The sequence below is a fragment of the Strongylocentrotus purpuratus genome, unplaced genomic scaffold, assembly GCF_000002235.5.
Source record: "Strongylocentrotus purpuratus isolate Spur 01 unplaced genomic scaffold, Spur_5.0 spur5_scaffold_1, whole genome shotgun sequence".
NCBI classification, from domain to species: Eukaryota; Metazoa; Echinodermata; class Echinoidea; order Camarodonta; family Strongylocentrotidae; genus Strongylocentrotus; species Strongylocentrotus purpuratus.
In genome coordinates, this window is record NW_022145594.1 from 46,126,229 (window position 1) to 46,142,077 (window position 15,849).

Here is a 15,849-nt window from a genome sequence, read left to right on the forward strand (position 1 = left end):
GATTCAGGTATTGACAAAGAAGAAAAAAAGCCTAATCATTTTTGTATAGATTTCACACAGATAAAGCAGATATTGTGATAAGGGCTTTCAAAGATTCATAAAATGTTTATTAATTATCACAACTATTTCAGATTTATATTGATTGACCATTTGCCAACTACTCGCAAAATTCTAGTCTGTTTCAAACAGAATGGAGGATTGCTTCATTGCGATCATGGACCTGATGCGATGCAAGTAATAACGACACCCCCCCCTTGAACGTGTTATATACCTGTATAATTAGGTTGGGGTCGCTTGCGCCTCCCAAAACACTTTGGTTTTACGGGCCTATATTGGTAATAGATAGTCATTCCATAAATGACAAGCTGATATTCAGATATTGTTGTTGACTTACAGGTAAGTCAACTTATACATGCATCGAGCAACAAAGTGCACATCCATCACCAGGAAGGGGCTGAGGTGCAGCCCCGAGGAGACAACCGAGACCTCAGAACGTGATCTATTGGATGACAATGCTAAAGTTGAAGGACAAGCTCTGAAGTGTACTCAACACCATAACTTGATGACTAGTTTATTAATCTACTTGCACTTTGCCCTCGATCTCATCCACTGCTACCTGTCTGGAGTTTTTGTGGTGAAGCACCATTTGTCTGGAGTTGCGCTTCAAGATCTGATAGAACTAATCAATCTTCATCGTCCAAACACCTTACCATCGTCCAAGTATCTATTTGGAAATGCGTTGACGGATTATAAAGTACTGTTTTAGTTCCATTTTTATTGCCAATGCAAAGAACAGTAATTTATTCCAATCTGGACAAAAAAAAAGCATATTATGGACTGCCAATTTCACATATTTTCTTTATTTTTCCAATATAATTGATGCCTTATGTTTATCAAAAAGCTAAAGATAACTTGCAAAAAAAATGTGTAATTGTTAATATCAGGTGGAAAGAAAGGTTTACAAAAATAATGAATCAAGCTTCTTTTCATTTCCAGTTGGCTAGTTATTCAAACAGATGCTACAGGAAAGCCACTCTCCTTTTCGATGCAACTAGAGAATCTACTGGAAAGGATTTGAAACAATGTGTAAGTAAGCTTTAAATTTTTTTTTTTTTTTACACATTTAAATATCATCTTGAGTAATGAAGGAAAGCATTTTTTTTCTTCATAGAATCGAACAAAACTTGACTTGCGAATGTTCAAAACTTTTTGGTAGAAAATGTATATTATTGCTGAGTAATGAGCTATATGAAAAATACAAAAATTGAGCTGGACTGGATGTCACACATACCACATGTTTTCTGTGCAAATGAGAATTGTGGTTTATTCAGCCGCTATAAGGAGTTTATCAAATCATCACAACCAAAGTAAATAAAGTAATATAGCGCCACCATTGGCGGATACCCTATTCTGGGGGGGGGGGGGGGGGGGGGGGGGGGGTTCAATTTCCTGTTCAAAATCTGTGACTGATGCGCAATGGCTGCAAATAGCGACACGGCTTCCGGTGACTTTTTCTGACTTTTTTTGTTTGTCTCGCAACTTTTGAGACCGAGTTCTAAAAATTAACAATAAAATCAACTTTTTGCATAGGTACGTTCGTGTACAAAATACTGCTTTTCCTAAATTGCTTTACAACACTGTTAATTGTGCCTTCTAGTCTTTTTGCCTGACCATACTTGTCTTGAAACTTTTCAAGATACACTTTTGAAACATGAAAAAAATCACATATATAAATGAAAACAATAGATACATAAGTAGTTTATGAAACAATAGAATACAAAAGAATTGATCGGAAATTTCATTATTTATTATTTCAGTATTGTTGCCTATGCTATTCAGCAACTTTAAAAAAAAGATTGAGCTTCATAACTTAATGAAATATTAATGAATATGTTAAAATAGGTATCTAATTTGCATAAATTATAATAAAGTAACAAATTTGTGATAAAAACAAATCTGTATTGACGTCCTTGCAATATTTCGCATTAAGCTTGCACTCAAAGTGAGAATAGGGTTAAAGCAATAGTTTTTTACATATTCAAATCAAACAATAGATGAATTGGGGATTCTTTGCAGAAGAATTGACTTTGATTGAAAAAGTTGATAGTTCATATATATGCAAATAAAATTTGTCTTCTGACAGTGAGCAACAATACTTCACGTGCACTAATAACTACTCTTATTATTTTCATTTGTGTTATTTTATAGTGTTTCATGAAGCTACAAGGACTCTCAGAAGAGGAGCGATATTCACTTCTTCTGGAGGCGACCTTGTCTTTGAATGTTAAAAAGATGAAGGCGGATGCCGATGAACTGAAGGCAATGAAGAGTCTGAAGAGCGTGTTTGCTAAGGGAGTTGGGGCTAAGACGTGGGAAGAGGCGATAGAAAGATACCCAACCTTCACTTCAGAAGCAGCCCTGGAACCCTATGTTGGTATGCACAAATCATGGCTTCGTATAATGTCTATTGAAGAGAATATTGAGCCCCAGCAAGATATACAATAATTGCTATCCTGTATCTCCATCAATCCAAATTTTAAAGTTTAGATGAACTAGTAGGGTTGACTATTCTGACTGGGGGGGGGGGGGGGGGGTCAATTTGGCCCCTGCCTCCACCGTACACAATCCAGGACTGCCACGTAACCGCTACAAATCACAACCTGCCTTTCAATGACTTTATTGTCTCGCAACTTTTGAGACCAAATTTGCCCCAAAATTGGGACAGTCCATGCTAGAGGTTATGCAACATTACTTAACCACACGTCTAGCCACAATTGACATTTTGCATAGTACGTTTGTGTACAAAATACTGCCTTTTCTAAATTGTTCTATAAAACATGTCAAGTTCAAATGTGGGTCAAAGGCAACAGGTCAAAAGGAAAACAGACTTTCCTTGGGATTCCATTATTGCTAAAGAGTAAACTACCAGAACCCAAAATTCACCTCCTGATCTGCTTATAGGGCCTAAGATGCAGGCAAGACAACGCTTGGCGTTTGCCTTGTTTAATGATATATTATTGAATGTGTTAAAATAGGAATTTAATTTGCATGAATTATAATAAAGTAATAAATGAGTGATTTTTGTAAAAAACAAACATCAAAGCAACATTTCTTTGCATGTGCATTGCTGTCCATGCAAAATTTCCCATCAATCAGACCTTCTGTGGCCAAGATATTGTGGGGGAGGGGGGGGGGGGGGGTCAAATTGACTCCGGAGCTCTATGATCAATGTATATGTATTTTTTTTCAGGTAAAAAGTATACAAAAGGTAACATCCCAGAGGTCTTCCTGGAGCACATCAGCAGGGCCAAGAGAGACATGGACATGAATGCAGACGACATCCCAGCCCTTATGATACAAGAACTAGAAGAGGTATTGTCCCATATTCTTAAGGTTCCAAAGCACTTATTTGTAGGCACTTGGTAATTGAAAGAGGTAAACTGGATTTCACATAAAACAAATCTCAAAATTGTGAGTTTAAAATATCTCAAAGTTGTAATATTGTAATCTATAAGGAACTCAAGGTTAAGGGATTTACATGGAGAATGATCTTATGCTGATGAAAAATCATTGGTAATTTGTCACTGATAACAAAAAACAAACAATTATATTCATGGCATAGAAATTGCAATTTTCCCACAAGTCATATATTACGTACAATGGCACTTTCGCCCAGACGACTGGCATGGAAAACTGCACCCACATGCTATTTCATCCTATTTTCAAATTTGATTTTTCTATTTTGATTCAACATAGCAAATGTTAAGCTGCAGATAATTATGAAAAGGGTATAAATAAAAAAAAACAGTTTCCAGAACTTTGCATTGTGTATATTATCTGGGCTCAACATATTAGAATTATAGTTAATTTGTATGTTCTTTCCTTTTTATTTGAATTTCTGATATTACAGGATATCCAGTTATCCTCAACACCATCGGCTACTACCAGAATCTTCCTGACAAAGGACATCACAGCGATATCCAAAGTGGTCAGCCAACATACCCGACACGATGTGCATATATTGCATATTGTCCAGTCCCCAGTAGGAGATATTCAAGGTAACTATATGCATGTTCCATGTCTTTTATTAAATATCTTATGAAGCTGACTGTTATTTCGGTATTCAAAGCAACATAACAAACGTTTTTGTGGTTGTGTAATAATGAGATAGCTGCAGTGTGTGTTAAAAAAATATAAATTATTAAGAAAGAATGTTACCGTATAACTTCCAGTGTGTTAGATTGGCTGCTCGATCTGAATGAAAATTCTTTCTTAAGAAATCCTCCTATGAAGCTCAACATTCATATAAATTTTTGTTTATATCACTTGGATTTTAAATATAATCTTGAGTTCTGGTAATGACAGAAATTAACTTCTGACAGAATCCAATGACATTTACAATGAATGTTCAAAACTTCCAAAAATAATGATTACTGAATGCTTTTGGGGGAAAAAAAACATATAATAGCTGACTAATGCTGAACAAATGAAGATAAGATGCTTGCCATGTGATCTCAAACACATTACCTCCAAAGCAAGCTAATTATATTAATTAGACAACTGCGGAGTAATTGTGAAAAAAATGCATTTCTAATGTCTGGGTTTTTATTCCTAAAGAAAAAGGTGCATTCAGAACTCAAAAAATCACATTGTATCTGTTTGAAAAGAAATTGTGCCTCATGTGAAAAATCACATGTATGTATATTCGTTTTACTTCTATAGGAAATTAAGGCTTATTCATACTGTTCTAAGTAGCCATATAAAATGTGCATATATATTTTATCAACAGATGTCAACCATAATGTCTGTATGCAGTATGGTATTGTCGAGTCTAGGAGGAGGGGTGCTGGCACTAGCCAACTCTACATGCCATCAAGATCAGACTTCTACAAATATGCAGTGGAGCATTTCACTTCTATTGATGAAGTGGTTCTTGACGTTGGAGACGGTAAGACATTTTATCTATATACAGATCCAATTAAATTATGATACAGTTTTAGAATAAATGGGTAGATTAAATATATAGAGATACCAATAAAGCAACATGAATACAAAAATAAAATAAAATGTAAGGAAAGGAAAGTTGTGAAATAACGTCCAAATTGTGTAAATTCAAATTGGCTTTTTTCAATTCAAGTATATTTACCTATTTTTCACTATCCATAAATTCTAGACGCATAATAACTGACATTAATAGCATCAAAGTTGCCCAGTGTTGCACAACAAAGATTTTAGTCACGAGACTTGGGGTCGTGCAAAATCATGGTCAATATCAATAAGCAACCCTGTGCCTTGTCGGAAATTTGTGTTAACCCTAACTTTACCGGAAAGGTCTCAGATGGCGCCCCCCCCCCCCAGACAAATTTTGTTGTCAAACCCATTGCATTTTCAGCAATAGCTAGCGCTTCATGATTTTTTTTTCAAGTGTTATAAATCTTATGACACTGAGGTGTTGAAAATCAGACCTTTCATGATAAAAGGTCGAGCCGATTTTTTTTTTTTTTTTTTTTTTTTTCTTCCAGTTTTCCAGTAGAATGCAAAAAAAAAAAATGTTCATAAAACATTGAAATACATAAGAATTGAAAAATATGCAAAAAAAAGGCATATAAAAACTGTTTGAGAAGAAATGAACTGTGTAAAAGCTTAAAGACTTAAGATGACATTGTGAGCATATAATTTAAAAAAAATCCAAGTCAAGAGAGATATAGAGAGCTTTATATCTTCTCAAAAACTCTGAAACCAAAAACAATTTGGAATGAAACATTTTAGATAGGTTACAAACAGAGATTTTTTATATATATTCTCACCAGGAGAGAAATTAAAACGGTGGTTATTAGAACCGATCGTTAGATATATTGTTTTTAAACAATGGCTCACATATTCACTATTTAAAAATACTTTCCATAGATATTAAAATTTGAGACATTCAGATTGGTCTATTTAAACTATAACTCATATGTGTATACCATTTTCGAGAAATAAAATCAGATTTTAAAAATTCTAACAAGAAAATTGAAACGTCAGTGCCAAATTTGGTTACTTAAGGGGTAGGCTCTGAGGCCCCCCCCCCCTCCAGTCTTACAAATTTCAAAATAGCCCCATTCAGTAAGGGTTTATGCTTTTTTTCTTTTTTCTTTTTTATTGATAATGTAAAAGTATTATTTTAGTAAGACAACCAAAAATTTAAAAAAGGGGGTTTATCATTTAAGTAGAAATGTATTGATAAAGAGATGTTGAGCAAATTTAACTCGAAAACCAGCTTTGAAAATCAAAGACAGACTGAACTTTACTAAAGCATTCCATATTGAACTTACCAAAGTAAAATACAAAAATGAACAATATGTAATGCATTTGGTATGGAATTAGGTGCTCGTTTGCTGTGGTTAAAGCACTTTACCTAGTGTTGCGTCTAATAACTTGGTTCTTCACAAGCTTCACCAGACAAACAAAATTAAATATTCTTTTCTCTATTATATTTTCAGGACTGCTGGCAAGGGTTGCAGCAGAATGTGGACGAAATGGGAGGATGGTAGAGGAGACAACACTGTCCAGCACAGAAATAGAGGCCATGATGGGTGCTGCAGACTCGGAGGAGATTCTAGATGCAGATCTAGTATTAAGCATGGACCAGACGTGTTCTATACCTTAGTGCATTTTGTTTCTCTCATTTCCTCACCTCGATCACTACCTCATTTAGTTCTGAAAAATATTGTTAAGATATGTGACAAACTAACGTTTTTATGTAAATATTTTTATACAGATATGGCTGGTAGGGTGTTTATATATCATTCTTTTGGCCGCTGGAGTTGTATTTTCATGAGGGAAAATAAAACTCCTTTAGGTAGGCTAAAGAATATGTATTACATACATAACAGGAAATATCTATTATAATATTAGATAACCTTGATTAAGACCAAGTCATGGTTTTTACATGAAAGTCTGAACACGAACAGTTTAATAGAGTCTGATCTACAGTAGATATCCATTGTCTTCGCCTTTCTTCTCTGTGCTGAGCTGTTATGACGAATATTGTTGATACATGAATACATTGTCTTAGCTCAAGCGCGTATGCTCCTACTGTTATCGTTGACCAGCTGGTCAATATAACCATCCAGATGACCGGGCGTGAACTGTTAACAATAAATTGCAGTCCCCATATCACTTGACATGCTGTGGACCAATCACACCTTAGCAACTCTCTGAGCTATCTAATACAAGTATTTAAGTCTATGTGTAGATGTGTTTTTAGTTTAGTAGATAGGTGGCTGGACTACCGATCATTAGGTACATGTATGTGGTTCAAATCTCGGCCACTTCACTAAGGTCTAGCTTTGGCAAGACCTTAACATACATTTACTACACTCAAACTATGTTGTACCAAAATATGTAGCCTAGTTAAGGTCAGGTAACATACATGCAGGAGCACCTTGCTATATAGATGAGCGCTATACTAGAGTGCAATATTATTATTATTATCTTTTATTAGAGCATATTTTTGTCTTGCCAAGTGAACTTGATTACTTTGAAGGTAATTTCAAAGGCACAGGGTTGGTGAACGTGACTCGTCACCTTATTTATTTTTCTAAAGCATCAACACAAAAACCCACATATTATTATTTTATCAAGGATAAAAACTCGGGTCACAACTATTGGGCCCTTGATTTTGTTACCATCTTGTCAAAATGAAACACTCGATCTAACTCATTTCCAAGCATCAGAAGACGGTTGTTGATATCAATGATGTAGTTGGAAGATCATATACTTCAAAGTTATAATCAAGGAATTATCAGAGCTGGAGTCCAAACTGAGGATAATTTATGCAAACATCTGGCAGATTCCAAAGGATAGTCAATAGAATTATTAAACTGCCTTGGTTCTTTGATATTTGATGCGCGATGCCACCAAAGTAAAAGAAAACATTTTAGAGAGGATGTGAACTTTGTGGGTTTTTGTTTGCACAGTTGATTTATTATATCAATAAACATAGAAAACAAATAGGCAATTGTTTAGTAATTATGTACGATGCCACTCTGAAAATCCCATTCCTCAACAAGCAAGATTTCTTGAGATATTGCCTTAAGAGTGTAATAAATATGTACTGCTTCAAGTACAATATTGATCCCTTGCTGATTGCTTTTCTGATTTTCATATTTTATATGGTACTATCAAGAAAATATTTCTATTAAATTAAATCAACCAGAGTAAAGTCCACATGTGTCCACTCATGGAATTAGCAACTTTAAATCTTGTATTTTTGGACGTGTATCTGTTTGCTTACACCTGGTTATACCATTCATGAGCACTTTCTGTGTAACCAATTATCATTATATTGAATACCTTTAATTGCATATGTGCATCCTCTGTAGCAATACTGGCCGCGGGTGTTTCATCGTTAGTTCTTTTGAATCAATGTGCATGTATTCGGAGAGCGCATATATATTTGTCGTGGTTGTTGTGGCATTGAGCCTACTTCAGAGGAAATTGTTAAGCTTTTACTCCAGCTGTAATTACTCCTTGTTATTATATTAAAGTTTCACATCACTTTAAGAGGGTCAATTTGTAGGATCACTGTGTAAGTTTATACGTATGTTTATATGTATAAGTTTATACATGGCACGCACCCTCCAAATCCATGTATAAACTTATACGTTTTGGATGGTCTGTACGATGTATAAATTTATACGTTTTGGATGGTCTGTACGATGTATAAATTTATACGTTTTGGATGGTCAGTACGATGTATAAATTTATACGTTTTGGATGGTCTGTACAATGTATAAATTTATACGTTTTGGATGGTCTGTACGATGTATAAATTTATACGTTTTGGATGGTCTGTACGATGTATAAATTTATACGTTTTGGATGGTCAGTACGATGTATAAACTTATACGTTTTGGATGGTCTGTACGATGTATAAATTTATACGTTTTGGATGGTCTGTACGATGTATAAACTTATACGTTTTGGATGGTCAGTACAATGTATAAATTTATACGTTTTGGATGGTCTGTACGATGTATAAATTTATACGTTTTTGGATGGTCTGTACGATGTATAAACTTATACGTTTTTAAAGGGTCCATGTCATGTATAAAGTTATACGTCAGAACAAACAGCATGATATACATTTGTATATTTTGCAAGTTGTGTTATTTATAAAAGTGATTGACAACCTATTTTGTGTAAATAATTATTTATTTGTTATCAGTTCATTTATTTGTATTGCCAAATAAAGAAACATGGATTACATTTCAACTGCAAAAAGCATCATTAATTAATTATTTAAGTGTATTGTGTTAATGTTTGTATAAATGCGATGTCTTTCTACTACTGCATGAGAAAGAGAGAATTTACTTTTAGTGATTTCATAAATACTTTAATGAGGAAAGCGAAGGAGTGAAAATGAGAAAGTTAAATATACAGCGAAAATGTCATATAAAGTGTGATGGAGGTGATAGTTGGCTATAACATGAGAAAAGCAAAGCAGTGGAGGCTATAAGCCCTATAAAAAAAAAAATTATAAGGATTTGGCATGTAATTTGATTTGAATCTGGATTACCCAAGTCCAGATTGAAATAATTCTCTGTTATTAAATCGGATGTGACGATAGTATAGATGTATGTAACCAGTGTGGTATAGATTTTGAAAGAAGTGAGAGCATGAAAAAGGTCTACAATGACACGAAATACGCGAGTCCCCAACATTAGAAACATTCAAGAGTAAACTTAAGACTTTTTCTGTTCAATATGTATTATGTAATCATATTTTGTTTGTTAAACTATAAAGCGTTATGTAAATATTAACTATTATTATTGTATGATTGTTATTAGGAATTTGTTATTATAATTATGTATCATATATTATATTGTTGTAATTTGTAGGTTAACATTACTTTAGTTTTATTTTTGTTAATCGCTTAGAAACTTGTATTAAGCGCTATATAAATGTAATATATTATTTGTTCTTCCTCTGACCCAACAACTGCAGCATTTACTCCAGTCTACTGAAGTCGGGGAAGCTGTTCTTAACAGGAATCTGAACCTAGATGCCATAGACCAGGATAAAATAACAGATATAACGGATGGAGCTTTCTATAGGGAGACGATGCACTCTCAAGCCATGAACATTTTTCATTTTTCAGATTCATGCCTCCCTCCAGAAAACCAATACTGGAGGTTCGATTCGTCAAGAAGCCACATGACCAGAAATGGGTAAACCGACATTAACACCATTTTCAGGTTTACAAGCGCCGAAAGACATTTTTCATTTTTCAGACTCATGCCTCCCTCCAGAGAACCAATACTGGAGGTTCGATTCGTCAAGAAGCCTCATGACCAGAAATGGGTACACAGACATTAACACCATTTTAAGGTTCACATGCGCCGAAAGACATTTTGGACATTTTTCAGACTCATGCCTCCCTCCAGAGAACCAATACTGGAGGTTCGTTTCGTCAAGAAGCCTCATGACCAGAAATGGGTACACAGACATTAACACCATTTTAAGGTTCACATGCGCCGAAAGACATTTTTCATTTTTCAGACTCATGCCTCCCTCTAGAGAACCAATACTGGAGGTTCGATTCGTCAAGAAGCCACATGACCAGAAATAGGTAAACAGACATTAACACCATTTTCAGGTTCACATGCGCCGAAAGACATTTTGGACATTTTTCAGACTCATGCCTCCCTCCAGAGAATCAATACTGGAGGTTCGTTTCGTCAAGAAGCCTCATGACCAGAAATGGGTACACAGACATTAACACCATTTTAAGGTTCACATGCGCCGAAAGACATTTTTCATTTTTCAGACTCATGCCTCCCTCTAGAGAACCAATACTGGAGGTTCGATTCGTCAAGAAGCCACATGACCAGAAATAGGTAAACAGACATTAACACCATTTTCAGGTTCACATGCGCCGAAAGACATTTTTCATGAAAACATATTTCAAATGCATTTTGGCCCCCCCCCCTATTTTCAAATTTTGGGTTCGCCGCTGCTGCCTTCTCTTTTCAGAAACATGTTTTTAATTGGTGGCACCATTTTGCACCATGACCAAGAAAATTAAGTTTTGAAAATAATACGTCAACAAAAGATATAATTACGTGTTCATCTCAATTTCTTTCCATACAGATGCCGAAGTTCAAAAACTGGAAGCAGGAAGACGTCAACAATGCCCTGAGGAGAGTGGACCTTGGTGAGCTCTCCATACGAGAAGCTGCTACCGCGTATGGGGTTCCCAAGTCTACCCTCCATGACAAACTCAGTCACAAGTCCCCCTTCGTCAGTAAGCAGGGCCCTAAGCCATACTTGACGAGGGCAGAAGAGGAGGTAATTTGCACGTGGGCAATCCAGATGGCCAGGATAGGAATGGGCCAAACAAAGGACGACATCAAAAACGTAAATTTTCATATAAATTATTTTTGTTATTATTGACAATTGAAATACATTTAATAGCAATATATACATGTAGCTTTCCCTTTAAATGTTTCCTTTTCTTTTTCATAACAAGTTTCTCTGAAGTTTCTTTGTTGGACTTCCATGTTGGGAAAAACATTATGATTTAATTTTAGGAATATTTCAATCTTAAAGGGCTATGATGAATAAGTTATGGATATCTGCAGATCAGTATACATCTCCATTATAATATACTCACTGCAGCAGAAGCGAATGAAGTATGTGTGGGTGGGGGGGGGGGGGGTAAGTGGCGGCATATACGCCTATTTATAAGATGGATGTGCACCTCAACCTATTGAAGTAAAGAAAGCGGGTAATACATGATACCAGGCTGATTTACCTTTTGATATCGTTTTGAAGTATTATTTTTTTAGTGTTTCTTTTGGGCCCCTTATCAGGTCCAACCCTCCGGGTTTTTTCGTGATGACATGAAATATTTCACTATGATATTACAGGTTGTGAAACAAACTCTCGACAAAGATGGACGACCAAATCCATTTCCAAACAACAAACCAGGTGGGTAATACTTTAATATTTACATCATTTGTGATAATCTCCAACTTACAAATTTCAAACCGCCGATATTACTCCTTTTTTCTTTTCGAAAAAATTATTACTATCCTGTATTGTGTTCGGTAGAAACGGTTATGTTGAACCAAATTCCTTTTTACCCAATGCACAGATATGCCTTGTTTTGCACATTCTGTTTTCAGATTTTCTTTTTGTAATCCAATACAATAAAATCAATAATAATAATAATAATAAAACTAATAATAATGATAATAATAATATTGTTTCATTTACCCAGGGTAGCAATTTTAGTTCTATAAGCGGGCCCTGCTTAACATAACATCCTGTTATTACCCCCAAACGCTTTGCTAGAAGGCAGCTACAGGTACAATTTTTTAAAGTCTTTGGTATGACTTGGAGTGGAATCGATCAAACCCACGACCTCCCGTCCAAGAGGCAAGGTGAGCTACGTACGGGCGCTCTAAACAAAAGTGAGCGAACATGTCATTCGCAATTCCCATAAAGCTCAGAGCGTTCACACACTTGAGTGTGAGTATTTCTTTTCAATTTTTTTTTCTTCAGGAGACACATGGTTTTCAGGATTCCTAAAGAGGAACCCACGACTAAGCCTGAGGACGCCGCAGGCAATCGGCAAGGAGAGGGCCATTGTCACAGCGGGCACAATCAATATATGGTTCGATGAATTTGAATCGTATCTTAAGGAAGTGAACGCCACGAGCATCCTCACCGAACCGAACAGGATGTTCAACTGCGACGAGAGCGGCTTTGCATTGGGGGGGAAAGCGGGAAAGCGAGTCCTGGCAGAGAAGGGAAGTAAGGTAGTACATGTCGTTAAGTCATCTGATAAGAGCCAGGTCACGGTTCTGGCTACTGTGAGCGCGACAGGAACCTTCCCTCCTCCCCTCATAGTGTTGCCTGGCATAAGGGCAGAGTACCATTACGGCCACATGGTGGGAGCACCGAAGGGGGCATTCTTTGGAAGAACCGAAAGCGGATGGATGGACTCGAAGACATTTCTTGGCTTCGTGACTAATTTGTTCCATCCGTTTTTGGTTCGAAACAAGATTCCCCTGCCGGTGCTCCTGCTTGTTGATGGGCACTCAACGCACTAAAGTCTGGAGGTAGCAAGATTTTGCCATGAAAATGGAATCATCCTATATCGTTTGCCGCCTCATGCTACGCATCTCCTTCAGCCTTGTGACGTCTCCGTTTTCAGGTCACTGAAAGCGGAGTGGTACAAGGCTGAGAGGCAGTATCGCATTGACCATCCGGGCAACTTTGTGACAAAACGCCTCTTTGCCTCGGTATTTAGAGAGGCTTGGGAAAAAGTAGCTGCGAAACCATCGCTAGGGGTCAATGGTTTCAAGGCTGTTGGCCTGTACCCCTTTACGAAGGAGTACAAGACCGCCCATCTGTTGCCATCCACTTTGTATAACCTGGCCAGTTATAGTACTACAAGGGACGATCCTAGTACAAGTTTTAGTGACTCAGGGACCCCAGCATCTCATCTCGATGATAGGGACAATCCTAGTTCAAGTTCTAGAGGCCAAGGGACCCCAGCATCTAATTTCGATGATAGGGACAATCCTAGTTCAAGTTCTAGTGGCCAAGGGACCCCAGCATCTAACCTCGATGATAGGGACAATCCTAGTTCAAGTTCTAGTAGGCAAGGGACCCCTTCATCTAATCTCGATGATAGGGACAATCCTAGTTCAAGTTCTAGTGGCCAAGGGACCCCAGCATCTAATCTCGATGATAGGGACAATCCTAGTTCAAGTTCTAGTGGCCAAGGGACCCCAGCATCTAATCTCGATGATAGGGACAATCCTAGTTCAAGTTCTAGAGGCCAAGGGACCCCAGCATCTAATCTCGATGATAGGGACAATCCTAGTTCAAGTTCTAGTGGCCAAGGGACCCCAGCATCTAATCTCGATGATAGGGACAATCCTAGTTCAAGTTCTAGAGGCCAAGGGACCCCAGCATCTAATCTCGATGATAGGGACAATCCTAGTTCAAGTTCTAGTAGGCAAGGGACCCCTTCATCTAATCTCGATGATAGGGACAATCCTAGTTCAAGTTCTAGAGGCCAAGGGACCCCAGCATCTAATCTCGATGATAGGGACAATCCTAGTTCAAGTTCTAGTGGCCAAGGGACCCCAGCATCTAATCTCGATGATAGGGACAATCCTAGTTCAAGTTCTAGTGGCCAAGGGACCCCAGCATCTAATCTCGATGATAGGGACAATCCTAGTTCAAGTTCTAGAGGCCAAAGGACCCCAGCATCTAATCTCGATGATAGGGACAATCCTAGTTCAAGTTCTAGAGGCCAAGGGACCCCAGCATCTAATCTCGATGATAGGGACAATCCTAGTGATGCAGGTGAAATAATAATCCATCTCACCGAGCGTCCACATGACGAAGATTTTGTTTCACCTGCCCTCAAAAAGTCAACTCAAATCCAGAAGGTAGATGTTACCAGAAATGGAAAAAAGAGAAAGGTATATCCATCTGTTGTTAGCGGAGTGCTATTCATCGGTGAAATGGAGAAGAAAAAAGAAATTGAAAAGGAAGAAACGGCAATAAAACGAAGAAAAGTTGAAGAAAAGAGAAAGGAAGAGGTAGAGAGAGAAGCCCTACAAGAGGCACAAAAGAGAGAAAGGGAAGAGAAAAAGAGAAGAAGAGAAGAAGAGAGGGAAATTAAAAGAGTAGAAATAGAGGGACAAAAGAGGGAAGCTGAAGAGAAAAAGAGAAGAAGAGAAGAAGAAAAGGAAATGAAAAGGGTAGAGAAAGAGGAACAAAAGAGGGAAGCTGAAGAGAAAAGGACAAGAAGAGAAGAAGAAAGAGAAATGAAAAAAAGAGAAAGAGGAACAAAAGAAGCGACGCAAAATTTCACGTCGATCACACCTTCCGTGGCCGAGATCTTGGGGGGGGGGGGTCAAATTAACCCCCCCCCCCCAGTCAGAATCTCCTCTCAAAATGCCCAGTCAGAATAGGGTTGATGGTTCTGAATAGAGTATTCCTTCCATATTATTTAAGTACCTGTTTTACGTTATATTCTCATTTTCAATTTATATGTATTGTTTGATTTTTATATGGAAAATAAAACCATGCCATACCATACAAGCCTAATTCATTTTCACATACCAAATTCACAGTATATGATGAACAGATAACGTCCTTCCTCGAGTTGGAAAGCCATCGCCTGCAAATTAACAAACTGCAGAACGAGGTGGATAAGCTCAAGGTGACTTTAGAGCAGAGGGAGGTGGACAATGCAGCCCTTGGAGCAGAAGTTACAAGGCTCAAGATGTTCATCGCAGATCATTGCGTCCAAAGAGAAAAAAAAGAAGAAAATTTTTCTTCCAAAATTGAGCAGCATCTGCCTTCGTGATGCGGTAGGATTCACCGGCAAAAAGTCCATTTGGGAAGAGAGCCTTCAACTCGGCTAAATTGTGACTAAAAATCAGAGACATTCGGTTAAGTTGCCTTCTACATGTAGAACTCTCATCGTACATTTTCTCCTTATTGTCTTTGAACAGTTGTATTGTCTGTTTAGCCTTTTTGTTGATGTTGTCACTTGCTAAGCGGATTGACTTTGAGAGTTCATTAAACAGTTTGATACCATTGCTGTCTAGGAGGCAGACAAGACACCGATTCCTGCAATAGTACAGGCGGTAAAGGATAAAATTAATCCACATGTGCTCATCAGCAAACAATTCAAGCTAGACGAAATGGACCAGAGGCTGCGCATGGACAACCTGGGAGTAAGTGGTCTGTCAGAGCCACAGGGAGAAGAGGAGGAGTCAGCTTACTGACAAGATATAAACTGGCTGGAGAGGTTAGGGTAGCGCTGAAACC

General features: G+C 37.3%; 3 protein-coding genes across 3 annotated transcripts; all 3 read left to right on the forward strand.

The window, feature by feature from the left end:
• The first annotated feature begins 969 nt into the window (after positions 1-969).
• LOC105445781 lies at positions 970-8,521 on the forward strand. The gene is made up of 6 exons (XM_030978840.1): positions 970-1,086; positions 2,209-2,434; positions 3,251-3,372; positions 3,911-4,058; positions 4,790-4,948; positions 6,483-8,521. The coding sequence occupies exons 1-6, from the start codon at positions 970-972 to the stop codon at positions 6,647-6,649; spliced, it is 939 nt and encodes a 312-aa protein (XP_030834700.1). The 3' UTR covers positions 6,650-8,521.
• A 2,487-nt stretch (positions 8,522-11,008) lies between these two features.
• On the forward strand, positions 11,009-13,360 carry LOC105445783. The gene is made up of 3 exons (XM_011681763.2): positions 11,009-11,403; positions 11,916-11,976; positions 12,553-13,360. The coding sequence occupies exons 1-3, from the start codon at positions 11,137-11,139 to the stop codon at positions 13,101-13,103; spliced, it is 879 nt and encodes a 292-aa protein (XP_011680065.2). The 5' UTR covers positions 11,009-11,136; the 3' UTR covers positions 13,104-13,360.
• On the forward strand, positions 13,135-15,806 carry LOC115921390 (acidic repeat-containing protein-like). The gene is made up of 4 exons (XM_030978841.1): positions 13,135-13,152; positions 13,185-14,370; positions 15,147-15,319; positions 15,630-15,806. The coding sequence occupies exons 1-4, from the start codon at positions 13,135-13,137 to the stop codon at positions 15,804-15,806; spliced, it is 1,554 nt and encodes a 517-aa protein (XP_030834701.1).
• The last annotated feature ends 43 nt before the right edge of the window (positions 15,807-15,849 follow it).

What these genes read in the sequence shown, in the direction of transcription:
- LOC115921390 (XM_030978841.1), top strand. An exon ending in GGACAATCCTAGTGATGCAG is followed by an intron (nt 14,371 to 15,146) that starts GTGAAATAATAA and finishes CCAAATTCACAG; the next exon opens with TATATGATGAACAGATAACG. An exon ending in TGTTCATCGCAGATCATTGC is followed by an intron (nt 15,320 to 15,629) that starts GTCCAAAGAGAA and finishes GCTGTCTAGGAG; the next exon opens with GCAGACAAGACACCGATTCC.
- LOC105445781 (XM_030978840.1), top strand. Translation starts at nt 970, where the DNA reads ATGAATCAAGCTTCTTTTCATTTCCAGTTGGCTAGTTATTCAAACAGA. An exon ending in AGCCCTGGAACCCTATGTTG is followed by an intron (nt 2,435 to 3,250) that starts GTATGCACAAAT and finishes ATTTTTTTTCAG; the next exon opens with GTAAAAAGTATACAAAAGGT. An exon ending in CCCAGTAGGAGATATTCAAG is followed by an intron (nt 4,059 to 4,789) that starts GTAACTATATGC and finishes TTTTATCAACAG; the next exon opens with ATGTCAACCATAATGTCTGT.
- LOC105445783 (XM_011681763.2), top strand. Translation starts at nt 11,137, where the DNA reads ATGCCGAAGTTCAAAAACTGGAAGCAGGAAGACGTCAACAATGCCCTG. An exon ending in CAAAGGACGACATCAAAAAC is followed by an intron (nt 11,404 to 11,915) that starts GTAAATTTTCAT and finishes ATGATATTACAG; the next exon opens with GTTGTGAAACAAACTCTCGA. An exon ending in ATTTCCAAACAACAAACCAG is followed by an intron (nt 11,977 to 12,552) that starts GTGGGTAATACT and finishes TTTTTTCTTCAG; the next exon opens with GAGACACATGGTTTTCAGGA.